Consider the following 15904-nt stretch of genomic DNA (forward strand, 5'->3'; position numbering starts at 1 on the left):
GTATTCCCAGTTTTTCGACTTCCTTCGCGGTTCTCCCTCCCTCGTCACAGCGCTGATTGACACCCCTGCCTACGCCTGCCTTCTCTGCATCCTGGGATCACGACAACAATGTCCAAAACCAACACCGTGCCAGTTGAATTTGTACTGTAATTGTGAAAAATGTAGAATTTTTTTTTGTACAATCTGTTCTTTCAGGATATTACTGGTAACATATGCAAGCTGACAGTTGTTTTTGTATTTTTTGGGGGGTGAAACGTTCTAACTTTGGGGCTTTTTTATTTTTTACAGGTGAGACTTTTGTTTGTACACATGAATCTAATGTTATTAAACATTGTAAATTGACAATTAAATTATATTACAAATAATATTGATTTTCGACTTTTATTTGCAGAAATTAATTTTTTTTATATAATATCCTACTCAGTGGACATTTGTGTTTTTGTAGAATAGGGTTACTTTTTTCCCACAAAAACAAATACCGGTACACAAAAAAAAAAAAAAAGTCCACTGTAGAAGATGCTGGTGGTTCTCAGATAAATACATATGTTGAATATTTTCCTACAAATATATATATATAAAATAATGTAATTTGAATGACATATTTCTAATATTAGGGCAATGGTGACCAAAGTACGGCGCAGAAGCCATTTGCGGCCCGCAGCTCGTTTCTGGGTGCCCATCCATCCATCCATTTTCTACCGCTTCTTCCCTTCGGGGTCGCGGGGGGGCGCTGGAGCCTATCTCAGCTGCAATCGGGCGGAAGGCGGGGTACACCCTGGACAAGTCGCCACCTTATCGCAGCGTTTCTGGGTGTTGTTGATAAATGGCTTTCGCTTTGCATAGTAGAGTTTTAACTTGCACTTACAGATGTAGCGACCAACTGTAGTTACTGACAGTGGTTTTCTGAAGTGTTCCTGAGCCCATGTGGTGATATCCTTTACACACTGATCTCGCATTTTGATGCAGTGCCGCCTGAGGGATCGAAGGTCACAGGCTTGCTGCTTACGTGCAGTGATTTCTCCAGATTCTCTGAACCTTTTGATGATATTACAGACCATAGATGGTGAAATCCCTAAATTCCTTGCAATAGCTCGTTCAGAAATGTTGTTCTTTAACTGTTCCACAATTTGCTCACGCATTTGTTCACAATGTGGTGACCCTCGCCCCGTCCTTGTTTGTGAATGACTGAGCATTTCATGGAAGCTGCTTTTTTACCCAATCATGGCACCCACCTGTTCCCAATTAGCCTGTTCACCTGTGGGATGTTCCAAATAAGTGTTTGATGAGCATTCCTCAACTTTCTCTGTCTTTTTTGCCACTTGTGCCAACTTTTTTGAAACATGTTGCAGGCATAAAATCCCTCATTATTGCAAAAAATAGCAAAGTTTCTCAGTTTGAACGTTAAACATCTTGTCTTTGCAGTCTATTCAATTGAATATAAGTTGAAAAGGATTTGCAAATCATTGTATTCTGTTTTTATTTACCATTCACACAACGTGCCAACTTCACTGGTTTTGGGTTTTGTATTCGTTAAGAAGAATAGAAATTAGTTTAATATTTCAAAGTGGTTGGATCAGACATTAGCTGGAACACAAAGCCAAGATGTTGATGTTTTGTTCAGATTCATGATTCATTGATGAATTAATGGCATGAGTTAAATAACGTACATTTAGCTTTGGCCATGTGGAATCTCTGGAAGACGAACGGACTCAGCAGAAGCAAACCTCCGACAGCACCAAACTGCAAAAAAGGAGCAGTAGCCTGCCAAAGAACATGTCAACGCATGTAAAACACACATCCACCATGTTAGATCTGCACGTTATTCTTCAGCTACCTGCAGCGAGAGAAGAACGGTCGGCCATTCTCGTTTCCACTGAAGACTTATCCCGACGATTCCCAAGGAGATGAAGAGCAAACTCAAGAAAAGGAGTATCTACATACAAAGCAATTGGTACATGTTAGAAAAATACAAAATCATTCTACAAAACCCAAAACCAGTGAAGTTGTCACGTTGTGTAAATGGTAAATAAAAACAGAATACAATGATTTGCAAATCCTTTTCAACTTACATTCAATTGAATAGACTGCAAAGACAAGATATTTAATGTTCAAACTGGAAAACTTTGTTTTTTTTGTGCAAATATTAGCTCATTTGGAATTTGATGCCCGCAACATGTTTCAAAAAAGCTGGCACAAGTGGCAAAAAAGACTGAGAAAGTTGAGGAATGCTCATCAAACACTTATTTGGAACATCCCACAGGTGAACAGGCTAATTGGGAACAGGTGGGTGCCATGATTGGGTATAAAAGCAGCTTCCATGACATGCTCAGTCATTCACAAACAAGGACGGGGCGAGGGTCACCACTTTGTCAACAAATGCGTGAGCAAATTGTCCAACAGTTTAAGAACAACATTTCTCAACCAGCTATTGCAAGGAATTCAGGGATTTCACCATCTACGGTCCTTAATATAATCAAAAGGTTCAGAGAATCTGGAGAAATCACTGCACGTAAGCGATGATATTACAGACTTGGGATCCCTCAGGCGGTACTGCATCAAAAAGCGAGATCAGTGTGTAAAGGATATCACCACATTGGCTCAAGAACACTTCAGAAAACCACTGTCAGTAACAACAGTTTGTCACTACATCTGTAAGTACAAGTTAAAATGTTACTATGCATGGAATGTTCATCTATCTTGCTGTGGTCTCGATAGCCTGCTGATCCTGAGCCGGAGCGGGATGGATGGCTATATATATACAATATCTGGGCATTTTTTATAATAATGTTTATACTGTAAACCTTGAGTTGTTAAAGTTGAAGTGCACCTCTCTCCTCAAGTGTGCATGTGAGTGTGTATGAGTGGATGTGTGATTGTATGAAGGCTTTGCGTGAGCAAAGTATGACTGGTAAATGTGATTTTAACTGTAAAATTCAATAAAAATATTTGCAAAAAAAAAATAAAAAAAATGTTACTATGCAAAGCCAAAGCCATTTATCAACAACACCCAGAAGCGCAGCCGGCTTTGCTGGGCCCGAGCTCATCTAAGATGGACTGATGCAAAGTGTAAAAGTGTTCTGTGGTCTGACGAGTCCACATTTCAAATTGTTTTTGGAAACTGTGGTTACTCCGCACCAAAGAGTAAAAGAACCATCCGGATTGTTCTAGGCGCAAAGTTGAAAAGCCAGCATCTGTGATGGTATGGGGGTGTATTAGTGCCCAAGACCTGGGTAACTTACACATCTGTGAAGGCACCATTAATGCTGAAAGGTACATACAGGTTTTGGAGCAACCAGCATATGTTGCCATCCAAGCGACATTATCATGGACGCCCCTGCTTATTTCAGCAAGACAATGCCAAGCCACGTGTTACAACAGCGTGGCTTCATAGTAAAAGAGTGCGGGTACTAGACTGGCCTGCCTGTAGTCCAGACCTGTCTCCCATTGAAAATGTGTGGTGCATTATGAAGCCTAAAATACAACTTAAGCTGTACATCAAGCAAGAATGGGAGATAATTCCACTTCATAAATGTGTCTCCTCAGTTCCCAAACGTTTACTGAGTGTTGTTAAAAGGAAAGGCCATGTAACACAGTGGTAAAAATGCCCCTGTGACAACTTATTTGCAATGTGTTGCTGATATTAAATTCTGAGTTAATGATTATTTGCAACAACAAAAAAACAGTTTCTCAGTGTGAACATTAAATATCTTGTCTTTGCAGTCTATTCAATTGAATATAAGTTGAAAAGGATTTGCAAATCATTGTATTCTGTTGTTATTTACCATTTACACAACGTGACAACTTCACTGCTTTTGGGGTTTTTAATATGGGGGTGAACATAGGTCAAGTTACCTTATGAAGCCAATGTAAGTCGAGTGGTTCCTTCAGGGCAACTTGGAACAGGGCAAAAAACTATGAATGAAATCATAGAATTGGATTAAAAAGATACATGTGAAGCTCAAAATGCAAATTTAAAAACTCACAGAAATTGCTGTAAAATAATTTTTTGGGGTTAAAAATGTTGCCAAAATATTTAGTCTATTTTATTCGTTTTAATGAACTTCCATTTCATTTTTTAAAAAAAAGAAAAAACTGATAATTCAATGATTTAATCAAAAAGTCTATTGGTTTCCAAGATACTGAACAAAACGGTCAATGTTATAGAGATCATTCTGTTGTGGAGTACCACAGGGATCAACGCTAGGGCTACTTCCATTCACCATTTGCCTTTTTTGTTCATACTAGGTTTGTCCCGGTACCAAAATGTAATTTGATACTTTTCTAAATAAAGGGGACCACAAAAAATTGCATTATTGGCTTTGTTTTAATAAAAGATATATATAAGATATATTTCTTATTCCAATTTAGTCCTTAAATAAAATAGTGAACATACTAGACAACTTGTCTTTTAGTAGTAAGTAAACAAACAAAGGTTCCTAATTAGTCTGCTGACATATGCAGTAACATATTGTGTCATTTATCTACCTATTATTTTGTCAACATTATGAGGGACAAACTGTAAAAATGGATTATTAATCTACTTGTTCATTTACTGTTAATATCTGCTTACTTTCTCTTTTAACATGTTCTATCTACACTTCTGTTAAAATGTAATAATCACTTATTCTTCACTTGTTTGATACTTTACATTAGTTTTGGATGATACCATACATTTAGGTATCGATCCGATACCAAGTAGTTACAGAATCATACATTGGTCATATTCAAAGTCCTCATGTGCCCAGGAAAATATTTACTGACTTTATAAACATAATGTAAATTTAAAAAAAATATTTTGTGACGATTAAAAATATGGATGTAGTCATAGTAGTATCGACTAGATACACTATTGTACTTGGTATCATTACAGTGGATGTCAGGTGTAGATCCAACCATGGCGTTTGTTTACATTGTGACGCCGGTGAGCTATTGTATCCTCCTACGGTGTGTAGTGAAGCATGTTTAGCTATTCCTCGTCCTCCAGTGATAATATTACTTGTAAGAAACTTACTTTATTTGTCGCCATGGAGGCGAGGATTAGTGATTTACAAGTAGCTAAAACACTGCCGACTGCGGATGGACGTTATTTTTCAAACAGAGTATAGTACCGTTTTTGATTCGTTAGTACCGCAATACTATACTAGTACCGGTGTACCGTACAACCCGACTTCATACCCTCCTTCTCTATGCCTGTTTTACTATCCGAGTTGTTTACATTTTCCAACGAACACATGTTTCAATGAGCTAACGTAGGAGTATGAGCGCTGTGTCCTCACCAGCAGCAGCACACAGTAACTGGCCAAGACCGCAGACGTGATGGTCAGCACCATGAACCAGTTGACCCACCACTTCAGATGCGTGAAGGCCTTCCTGCTCATAGAACAACAAAGAACAATAGCGGCGGGGGCGCGGGGGAGGATTGGATTAGAGGCTTTTGTGTGAGTGTTTTACCAGTTGAGATCCTCTTGGTCGTTGTGTGCGACCAGACAAATGTACATCCAGGAGACGGTCAGGAGGGTGATGAAGGTGAGCACAGAGAACCAACAGCATGCACACTAGTATGGGGGAGAAGACAAAGTCATTTGATTGACAGCTTGTATTCTTTACTGATGACACAATACTATTCTATTACACAGCATCTAATCAACTTGAGTACGCCCCTTTAAATTTCAGTAAGCATTTTAATGTAGGGTTGTGAATCTTCAATTCCTGGGGGGGAAGGATTCGATTCAGAATTGATTCTCGATTCAAAATCTATTTTAAAATAACATTGGGTGCCATTCCTCCATACAGTTCTGATAATTGTCTACATTACTTAAAAGAAAAATGGTTTTGTTTGATACAATTCGACCCAAACATTTACAAAAGTGGCTGGAATGGAAAAAAATAAATACAAATAAATTTAAATCGATTTTGTATTTTTTTCCCCAATAGATTAAGAATCATCACACATAAAAAACGCTACTCATTTAAGAAAAATCAATTTATTTATTTTTGACACCTCTATTTTATTGTATGTTATTTATTGTCTTTTTTACCTCAATAAAATTAAACTCCTCAGTGGCGGTGTTCTAGCGAGACATGCTCTCGGTTGGAATTCATGCACCACCTGCATTTTTCTCATCATCCCTTGTAAAGGATTTAAATGGGTGTAATTTAGATTTTTTTTTGTTAATGTTAATTTTTTATAATGTCCACAAAGTTCAATGAGCAGTTTGTGTTAAGTGTGACTATGTTTGATGAATTTTTGTGCTGGTTGATTTTTTTTTTTTAGGCACCATGACTAGGGAAGGTTGGGTTTGGATTGGGTCATATAAATAAATGCTGTGCTAGAATTCATTACATGTACAATTAATACATTAGTTAATGTCTTTGGCCCCCAGATGGTGATAAAATGGCCATAGAAAAAAAAAAGTTTATCGATTTTTGATTTTTTTTCCGAATAGATTAAGAATCGTCACACATAAAAAACGCTACTCATTTAAGAAAAAGCAATGTTTTTTTTGACACCTCTATTTTATTGTATCTTCTTTATTCTCTTCTTTCCCCTCAATAAAATGCAACTCCTCAGTGGCGGTGTTCTAGCGAGACATGCTACTATACTAAGTCCAACTGCATTTTTCCCATCATCTCTTGTAAAGGATTTAAATGGGTGTAATTTATTTTATTTTTTTTGTTAATGTTAATTGTTTATAATGTCCACAAAGTTCAATGAGCAGGTTGTGTTAAGTGTGACTATGTTTGTTGAATTTTTGTGCTGGTTGATTTTTTTTTTTAGGCACCATGACTAGGGAAGGTTGTTTGGATTGGGTCGTATTAATAAATGCGGTGCGAAAGTTACTTACATGTACAATTAATACATGTACAATTAATAAATTAATTCATTTCTTTGGCCCCAGAAGGCGATACAATGGCCATAGGATAAAACAATTTAAAATCTTTTTTTTTTTTTTATAGATTAAGAATCGTCACACATAAAAAACGCTACTCATTTAAGAAAAATCTATATATTTTTTTGACACATCTATTTTATTGTATCTTCTTTATTCTCTTCTTTACCCTGAATAAAATTTAACTTCTCAGTGGCGGTGTTCTAGCGAGACATGCTCCCCAATGGAATTCATGCACCACCTAATTTTTTCCCTTGATCCCTTGTAAAGGATTTAAATGGGTGTAATTTAGATTTTGTTTTGTTTATAATGTCCACAAAGTTCAATGAGCAGGTTGTGTTAAGTGTGACTGTTTGTTGAATTTTTGAGCTGGTTGATTTTTTTTTTTTTTTGGCACCATGACTAAGGAAGGTTGTTTGGATTGGGTCATATTAATAAATGTGGTGCGAGAGTTCTTTACATGTACAATTAATAAATGAATTCGTTTCTTGGGCCCTGGAAGGCAATTCAATTTCCATAGAATAAAACAATTTAAAATCGATTATTTTTTTTTTTTAATAGATTAAGAATCATCATGCATAAAAAAACGCTACTCATTTAAGAAAAATCGATATATTTTTTTTGACACCTCTATTTTATTGTATCTTCTTTATTCTCTTCTTTCCCTTATTTGGCACCATGACTAGGGAATGTTGTTTGGATTGGGTCATATTAGTAAATACGGTGCTAGAGTAGCAAACATGTACAATTAATAAATGAGTTCATTTCTTTAACCCTCAAATGGCGATAAAATGGCCATTAAAATAAAAATTACAATCAATTTTAGATTTTTTTTCTTGAATAGATTAAGAATCGTCACACATCACTTGTAAAGATTTAAATGGGTGTAATTTTGTTAGTTTTTTTGTTAATGTTAATTGTTTATAATGTCCACAAAGTTCAATGAGCAGGTTGTGTTAAGTGTGACTATGTTTGTTGAATTTTTGAGCTGGTTGATTTTTTATTTTTTTGGCACCATGACTAGGGAAGGTTGTTTGGATTGGGTCATATTAATAAATGCGGTGCGAGAGTTCCTTACATGTACAGTTAATAAATTAATTGTATTTAATTTCTTTGGCCCCAGGAGGCAAAAAAATTTGCATAGAATAAAACAATTTAAAATTGAGTTTTTATTTTTTTGGAAAAGATTAAGAATCGTCACACATAAAAAACGCTACTCATTTAGGAAAAATCAATATATATTTTTTGACACCTATTTTATTGTATCTTCTTTATTCTCTTCTTTCCCTCCATAAAATGCAACTTTTCAGTGGCGGTGTTGTAGCGGGACATGCTCCCCAATGGAATTCATGCACCACCTGCATTTGCGTACTGTTTGGCCACAATACCCAGCAATATGTTTGGAGGAGAAAAGGTGAGGCCTTTAATCCCAGGAACACCATTCCTACCGTCAAGCATGGTGGTGATAGTATTATGCTCTGGGCCTGTTTTGCTGCCAATGGAACTGGTGCTTTACAGAGAGTAAATGGGACAATGAAAAAGGAGGATTACCTCCAAATTCTTCAGGACAACCTAAAATCATCAGCCCGGTCACTAGAGAAAAGCGCTATATAAATATAATTCCCTTCACTTCTTTACAAGTGTATGTACATTTTTGACCACGACTGTATGTATATATATATATATATATATATATATATATATATATATATATATATATATATATACACACTACCGTTCACATTGAAATGTCCTTATTTTTGAAGGAAAAGCACTGTACTTTTCAATGAAGATAACTTTAAACTAGTCTTAACTTTAAAGAAATACACTCTATACATTGCTAATGTGGTAAATGACTATTCTAGCTGCAAATGTCTGGTTTTTGGTGCAATATCTACATAGGTGTATAGAGGCCCATTTCCAGCAACTATCACTCCAGTGTTCTAATGGTACAATGTGTTTGCTCATTGGCTCAGAAGGCTAATTGATGATTAGAAAACCCTTGTGCAATCATGTTCACACATCTGAAAACAGTTTAGCTCATTACAGAAGCTAAAAAACTGACCTTCCTTTGAGCAGATTGAGTTTCTGGAGCATCACATTTGTGAGGTCAATTAACCACTCAAAATGGCCAGAAAAAGAGAACTTTCATCTGAAACTCGACAGTCTATTCTTGTTCTTAGAAATGAAGGCTATTCCACAAAATTGTTTGGGTGACCCCAAACTTTTGAACGGTAGTGTGTATATATATATATATATATATATATATATATATATATATATATATATATATATATATATATATATATATATATATATATATATATATATATATATATATATATATATATATATATATATATAACCGTCAACTTCCTCGACGTCACTTTCAACCTGAGGAATAACAGCTACCAACTATTCACGAAACCCAACACAACACTCCAATACGTGCACCATGACAGCAACCACCCACCCACCACCACGAAAAGAATACCTACCGGAATTAATAAAAGACTATCGATGCTGTCATCTAGCAAAGCTGAATTCGACAAAGCAACCCCCCCGTACCAAAAAGCACTTGATGAAAGCGGATACAACTTCACCCTCACCTACGAACCCACGCCAGGAAACCAACCAAAAAGGAGCAGAAAACGAAACATTATCTGGTACAACCCCCCATACAGCAAAAATGTCTCAACTAATATTGGCCACAAATTCTTCACCCTGATCGACAAACACTTCCCCAAAGGCAACACCCTAAGAAAAGTATTCAACAAAAACAACATTAAATTGAGCTACAGCTGCATGAACAACATGCGACAAATCATTTCAAACCACAATAAAGCAATTGAAAAGGAGCCGCCCACCACCAGGCAGAACGACTCCAAAACCGACAAAGGCTGTAACTGCCGCAAGAAACCTGATTGCCCTCTCAACGGGGGGTGCTTACAACCATCAGTCGTTTACCAAGCAAAGGTAACACGCAAGGATATTAACACATCCGACACATATGTAGGATTAACTGAGGGAGAATTCAAAACCAGATGGAACAATCACAAGGCTTCTTTCAGAAGCAAAAGCCTGCGGAACACTACAGAACTCAGTAAACACATTTGGAATCTCAAAGACAATAATGTTGAATATTCTATAACATGGCAAATTCTTGCATCCAGCACACCTTACAACAGTGGTAATAAAAGATGCAACCTATGCTTAAAAGAGAAACTGTTTATTATATACCGTCCAGACTTGTCATCCCTCAACAAGCGCAGCGAAATTGTATCAGCATGCCGTCACAGAAGGAAACACCTCCTAGGTAACACATGAGCCAATCACCATGCCCCCACACCTGCCTGTACCCACCCGCTCTGTGCCCTATATAAACCATGGTATGTGAATGCTTCTATTAAAATCTCCTGAGGATTGAGGAAACCCCTCATGAAACAGGCCTGTAGAGATGAAATAGTCTTGTGATTTTTTTCCCCACACACATATATATATATATATATATATATATATATATATATATATATATATATGCTATACACATACATATACTGTATATGTATATATAAAGCCTATACATATATAAGTACATATTATTATTATAATACAGATGAGGTGGTTCAGGCATCTGGTCAGGATGCCACCCGAACACCTCCCTAGGGAGGTGTTTAGGGCACATCTGACCGGTAGGAGGCCACGGGGTAGACCCAGAACACGTTGGGAAGACTATGTCTCCCGGCTGACATGGGAACGCCTCGGGATCCCCCGGGAAGAGCTGGACGAAGTGGCTGGGGAGAGGGAAGTCTGGGCTTCCCTGTTTAGGCTGCTGCCCCCGCGACCCGACCTCGCATAAGCGGAAGAAGATAGATGGATGGATGGATGTAATAATACAATTGATATATAATTAATTATTATTATAATTGGTCATCAAAAGGGGTATGTGCTTGTTTACTTCTGTGACAACCTCCTAAAGAGTTTTTGTAATCAATCAGAAATATCAAGCCGCTAAAAACTGCACTGTCAATAAACTCACTATTCTGCCCTCGCTACTCGTTCCCAGCGTGTGCAGCCAGACAGATAGTTAACAGAACAAAGAAACAGAAGTTTTTGTTAATTAATGTTACTTCTTTCGAGTTATTTCTTTACACCTCTTCCTGTATTTAGGTTTGTCAGAAGGAAAATATAAACATTACACAAGTAAAAATGATAATGATAAATGGGTTATACTTGTATAGCGCTTTTCTACCTTCAAGGTACTCAAAGCGCTTTGACAGTATTTCCACATTCACCCATTCACACACACATTCACACACTGATGGAGGGAGCTGCCATGCAAGGCGCTACCAGCACCCATCAGGAGCTAGGGTGAAGTGTCTTGCCCAAGGACACAACGGACGTGACTAGGATGGTAGAAGGTGGGGATTGAACCCCAGTAACCAGCAACCCTCCGATTGCTGGCACGGCCACTCTACCAACTTCGCCACGCCATAACGTCACATAAATCATGTTTGTTGTATATTTTACATAAATAAAACAGAAGGTTTGGTGTTAATGCATTCCACATGTAGAAATTTAAACATTCACAGCAAAATTGTATGAATGTGGCTCAACGTAATTAAACCTAAGGTGTAACTTTACCGCCCCCCACTGGTGAAATTCAGCACTACATGTGTCTAACCAGTTTTGATCTACGTAGGTAAACGGCCAAAAAGAACACGACCACGAATACAAAAAGGCGTCACAAAGTTAGCAATTTCATACTTTGTTGTCCAGTCGCTGTTAAAAGTCGGATTTCCGCCATTTGTTTGGATTTCTTTCCCGGGTCGACAGTGCCATCTTCTTCTACTCGCCCTGCTGTTGCTTCATTGCGACATATATGACTTGCTGTTGCCCCCTGCAGGGTGGCGGGGGTACTGCGTACATGAGCAACCCCAGTTTGAATGGTTTCATCAGGCCTGATTGGGTGTTGTTCGGCGGGCCATATAAAACGTTGAAAAGGCCTTCTATATGGTATTGCTTCACCAGCTGTACACTGACTACTTTAAATTACATACAGGTTGACTTCGTAGCGTCGCTGAACAGAACTCACTTTTGGGAGATGCTGGAAGGGTTGTACAGTATACCGGTACTAGTATAGTATCACGGTACTAATGAATCAAAAACGGTACTATACTCTGTTTGAAAAGTACCAGTTTCCAATTTATTTATTTTATATTTCTTTTAACTGGCATGACGGCGGGGCATCGTCATGTCATGACAGGTTTAGGAGCATACGAGCATGTTCGGCAGCGCGCACACACACGGAGTACATACAAGCAGACACAGTGTGTAGACAGAAAAGGGAGAATGGACGCATTTTGGCTTAAAAAGTAAGGATAAAGGTGAAGTTATAACACTGAAACACCCTCAGGAAGAGGTGCTTTAAGACATGGCTAGCTAGTTAGCGTCCATCCGCAGTCGGCAGTGTTTTAGCTACATCTAAAGCACTAATCCTCGCCTCCATGGCGACAAAGTGAGTTTCTTCCAAGTATCATTATCACTGGAGGACGAGGAATAGCTAAACATGCTTCACTACACACTATAGGAGGATACAATAGCTCACCGGTGTCACAATGTGAACAAACGCCATGGGTGGATCTACACCTGACATCCACTGCAATGATACCAAGTACACCTAGTCGATACTACTATGATTACATCGATATTTTTTATCGTCACAAAATCTTTTTTCCTTGTTTTAAAATTCATATTTTGTTTATAAAGTCCTCACAGGGACACATGAGGACTTTGAATATGACCAATGTATGATCCCTTAACTACTTGGTATCGGATCGATACCTAAACGTGTGGTATCATCCAAAACTAATGTAAAGTATCAAACAAGAGAATAATAAGTGATTATTACATTTAAACAGAAGTGTAGATAGAACATGTTGAAACAGAAAATAAGCAAATATTAACAGTAAATGAACAAGTAGATTAATGTTTTTTTTTACAGGTTGACATTTATAATGTTGACAAAATAATAGGTGGATAAATGACACAATATGTTACTGCATACGTCAGCAGACTAATTAGGAGTCTTTGTTTGTTTACTTACTACCAAAAGACAAGTTGTCTAGTATGTTCACTATTTTATTTAAGGACTACATTGCAATAATAAATATATCTTATATATATCTTTTGTTAAAACAAAGCCAATAATGCCGTTTTTTGTGGTCCCCTTAACTTAGAAAAGTATCGAAACATATTTTGGTACCCGGCGTACCGGTACCAAAATATTGGTATCGGGACAACCCACGTATGAAGAAATAAGGCAAATGGTGAACAAAATCTTCTTTCCTTATTTTAAAATTCATATTTTGTTTATAAACTCTGTAAATACGTCCCCGGACACATGAGGACTTTGAATATGACCAATGTATGATCCCGTAACTACTTGGTATCGGATTGATACCTAAACATGTGGTATCATCCAAAACTAATGTAAAGTATCAAAGAAGAGAAGAATAAGTGATTATTACATTTTAACAGAAGTGTAGATAGAACATGTTGAAACACAAAAATAAGTAGATATTAACAGTAAATGACCAAGTAGATTAATAATCAATTTTTACAGTTTGTCCTTAACAATGTTGACGAAATAATAGGTAGATAAATGACTAGGAATGTCCGATAATGGCTTTTTGCCGATATCCGATATTGTCCAACTCTTAATTACCGATACCGATATAAACCGATACCGATATATACAGTCGTGGAATTAACACATTATTATGCCTAATTTGGACAACCAGGTATGGTGAAGATAAAGTCCTTTAAAAAAAAAAAAAAAAAAGATAAATAAATTAAAAACATTTTCTTGAATAAAAAAGAAAGTAAAACAATAGAAAAACAGTTACATAGAAACTAGTAATTAATGAAAATGAGTAAAATTAACTGTTAAAGGTTAGTACTATTAGTGGACCAGCAGCACGCACAATCATGCGTGCTTACGGACTGTATCCCTTGCAGACTGTATTGATATATATTGATATATAATGTAGGAACCTGAATATTAATAACAGAAAGAAACAACCCTTTTGTGTGAATGAGTGTAAATGGGGGAGGGAGGTTTTTTGGGTTGGTGCACTAATTGTAAGTGTATCATGTGTTTTTTATGTTGATTTAATAAAAATAGAAAATAAAAAACACCAAAAAAACGATACTGATAATTAAAAAAAACGATACCGATAATTTCCGATATTACATTTTAAAGCATTTATCGGCCGATAATATCGGACATCTCTATAAATGACACAATATGTTACTGCATACGTCAGCAGACTAATTAGGAGCCTTTGTTTGTTTACTTACTACTAAAAGACAAGTTGTCTAGTATGTTCACTATTTTATTGAAGGACTAAATTGCAATAATAAACATATGTTTCATGTACCTAAGATTTTCTGTTAAAATAAAGGCAATAATGCCTTTTTTTTTTTTTGTGGTCCCCTTTTTTTTTTTTTTAGAAAAGTATCAAAATACCTGTACCGGTACTAACATATTGGTATGTGGACAACTCTAGATGCTAGTAGTCAATACATTACCATTTAGAAAAATGTCATAAAAAATGTTTCCTGTATTTAATCCAGCATGCCGCTACAAGTTTAATTCCCACCTCTTGCATTGACACGTTTACTAAATGTCTGTGGCAACACACGGTAAATTACCAAAAAATGTCAAGACGTGTTACCTCAGAAGTACTTTCATTGAATAATGTTGGAATGTTAATCTGGGATTAAAAGGGACTTGCTGCGGGGGAAGTACACATTTCACTACAACTATACTTCAACAATAAAAAGAAAACTTTACTTTACTGTCGCCGCCTTTCCTCATTTTCGTCCAGCGGCAGCTGTAGGCGCCTCTGCAACACGCAGTGAGCCCCGACATCTCCACTTCTTCCCCAGGGTAGCCCCGGGTCACGGCCTCAGTATGGGAAGGGAAGAAAGCAGAGGGTGAGAGATAGTGTGAGGCGTGAAGGCAATCCCTGCTCAATAGGACCCGGAGCGGGAGCCACTGGCTGGATCACAATAGGAAGTCTATGGGCCCTGTGCTGGCCAATCATATTTAATGGGGGGGGGGGCACACAATGTGGGGTTGGTTGGGTGTGTGCTGTTTCTGTGAGACTCTGACAATAAACAACAGTCTTGTTTACTTCCATTGTGGGAAAAGATGAACGTGTGTTTACCTTACTAGCTTCAATTGCTAACTCATGATTGTACCTGCAAATGTTGCTTTTTCTATTATTGGGCGGAAAAGACCCAAAATGTGTCCAAGTGCAATTCATGTTTTTTGTTAAAAGGGACAAAAATACAATTAATATGAGTTTGTGCTCATAGACTTAGGTTGGTCAGATCTAGTCTTAGATTGGCCAGATCTAGTGCTAGGTTGGTCAAATCTAGTGTTAGACTTAGGTTGGTCAGATCTAGTCTTGGACTTAGGTTGGTCAGATCTAGTCTTAGACTTAGGTTGGTCAGATCTAGTCTTGGACTTAGGTTGGTCATATCTAGTCTTAGACTTAAGATTGGTCGGATCTAGTCTTAGACTTATGTTGGTCAGATCTAGTCTTAGACTTAGGTTGGTCAGATCTAGTCTTAGACTTAGGTTGGTCAGATCTAGTCTTAGACTTAGGTTGGTCAGATCTAGTCTTAGATTGGCCAGATCTAGTGCTAGGTTGGTCAAATCTAGTGTTAGACTTAGGTTGGTCAGATCTAGTCTTGGACTTAGGTTGGTCAGATCTAGTCTTAGACTTAGGTTGGTCAGATCTAGTCTTAGACTTAGGTTGGTCATATCTAGTCTTAGACTTATGTTGGTCAGATCTAGTCTTGGACTTAATTTGGTCAGATCTGGTCTTAGACTTAGGTTGGTCAGATCTAGTCTTAGACTTAAGATTGGTCGGATCTAGTCTTAGACTTAGGTTGGTCAGATCTAGTCTTAGACTTACGTTGGTCTGATTTAGTCTTACATT

The 15904-nt window shown here is 37.3% G+C and overlaps 1 protein-coding gene across 2 annotated transcripts in view; it reads right to left on the reverse strand.

Annotated features, from left to right (window-relative positions):
- The window catches only part of gdpd2 (glycerophosphodiester phosphodiesterase domain containing 2), a 72683-nt gene that overhangs the window by 22519 nt on the left and 34260 nt on the right, over positions 1-15904 (reverse strand). The window contains exons 2-7 of one of the 2 annotated variants that reach the window (XM_062044301.1): positions 14749-14862; positions 5452-5555; positions 5277-5370; positions 3853-3912; positions 1835-1933; positions 1668-1761 (exon numbers count right to left, since the gene is read on the reverse strand). In XM_062044301.1, the coding sequence (XP_061900285.1) occupies positions 1668-1761; positions 1835-1933; positions 3853-3912; positions 5277-5370; positions 5452-5555; positions 14749-14862 (565 nt within the window). The remainder of the gene's footprint in view (positions 1-1667; positions 1762-1834; positions 1934-3852; positions 3913-5276; positions 5371-5451; positions 5556-14748; positions 14863-15904) is intronic. The other variant, XM_062044302.1, reaches the window with a different exon arrangement.

This window comes from Entelurus aequoreus, linkage group LG04 (genome assembly GCF_033978785.1).
Source record: "Entelurus aequoreus isolate RoL-2023_Sb linkage group LG04, RoL_Eaeq_v1.1, whole genome shotgun sequence".
Classification (NCBI taxonomy): domain Eukaryota; kingdom Metazoa; phylum Chordata; class Actinopteri; order Syngnathiformes; family Syngnathidae; genus Entelurus; species Entelurus aequoreus.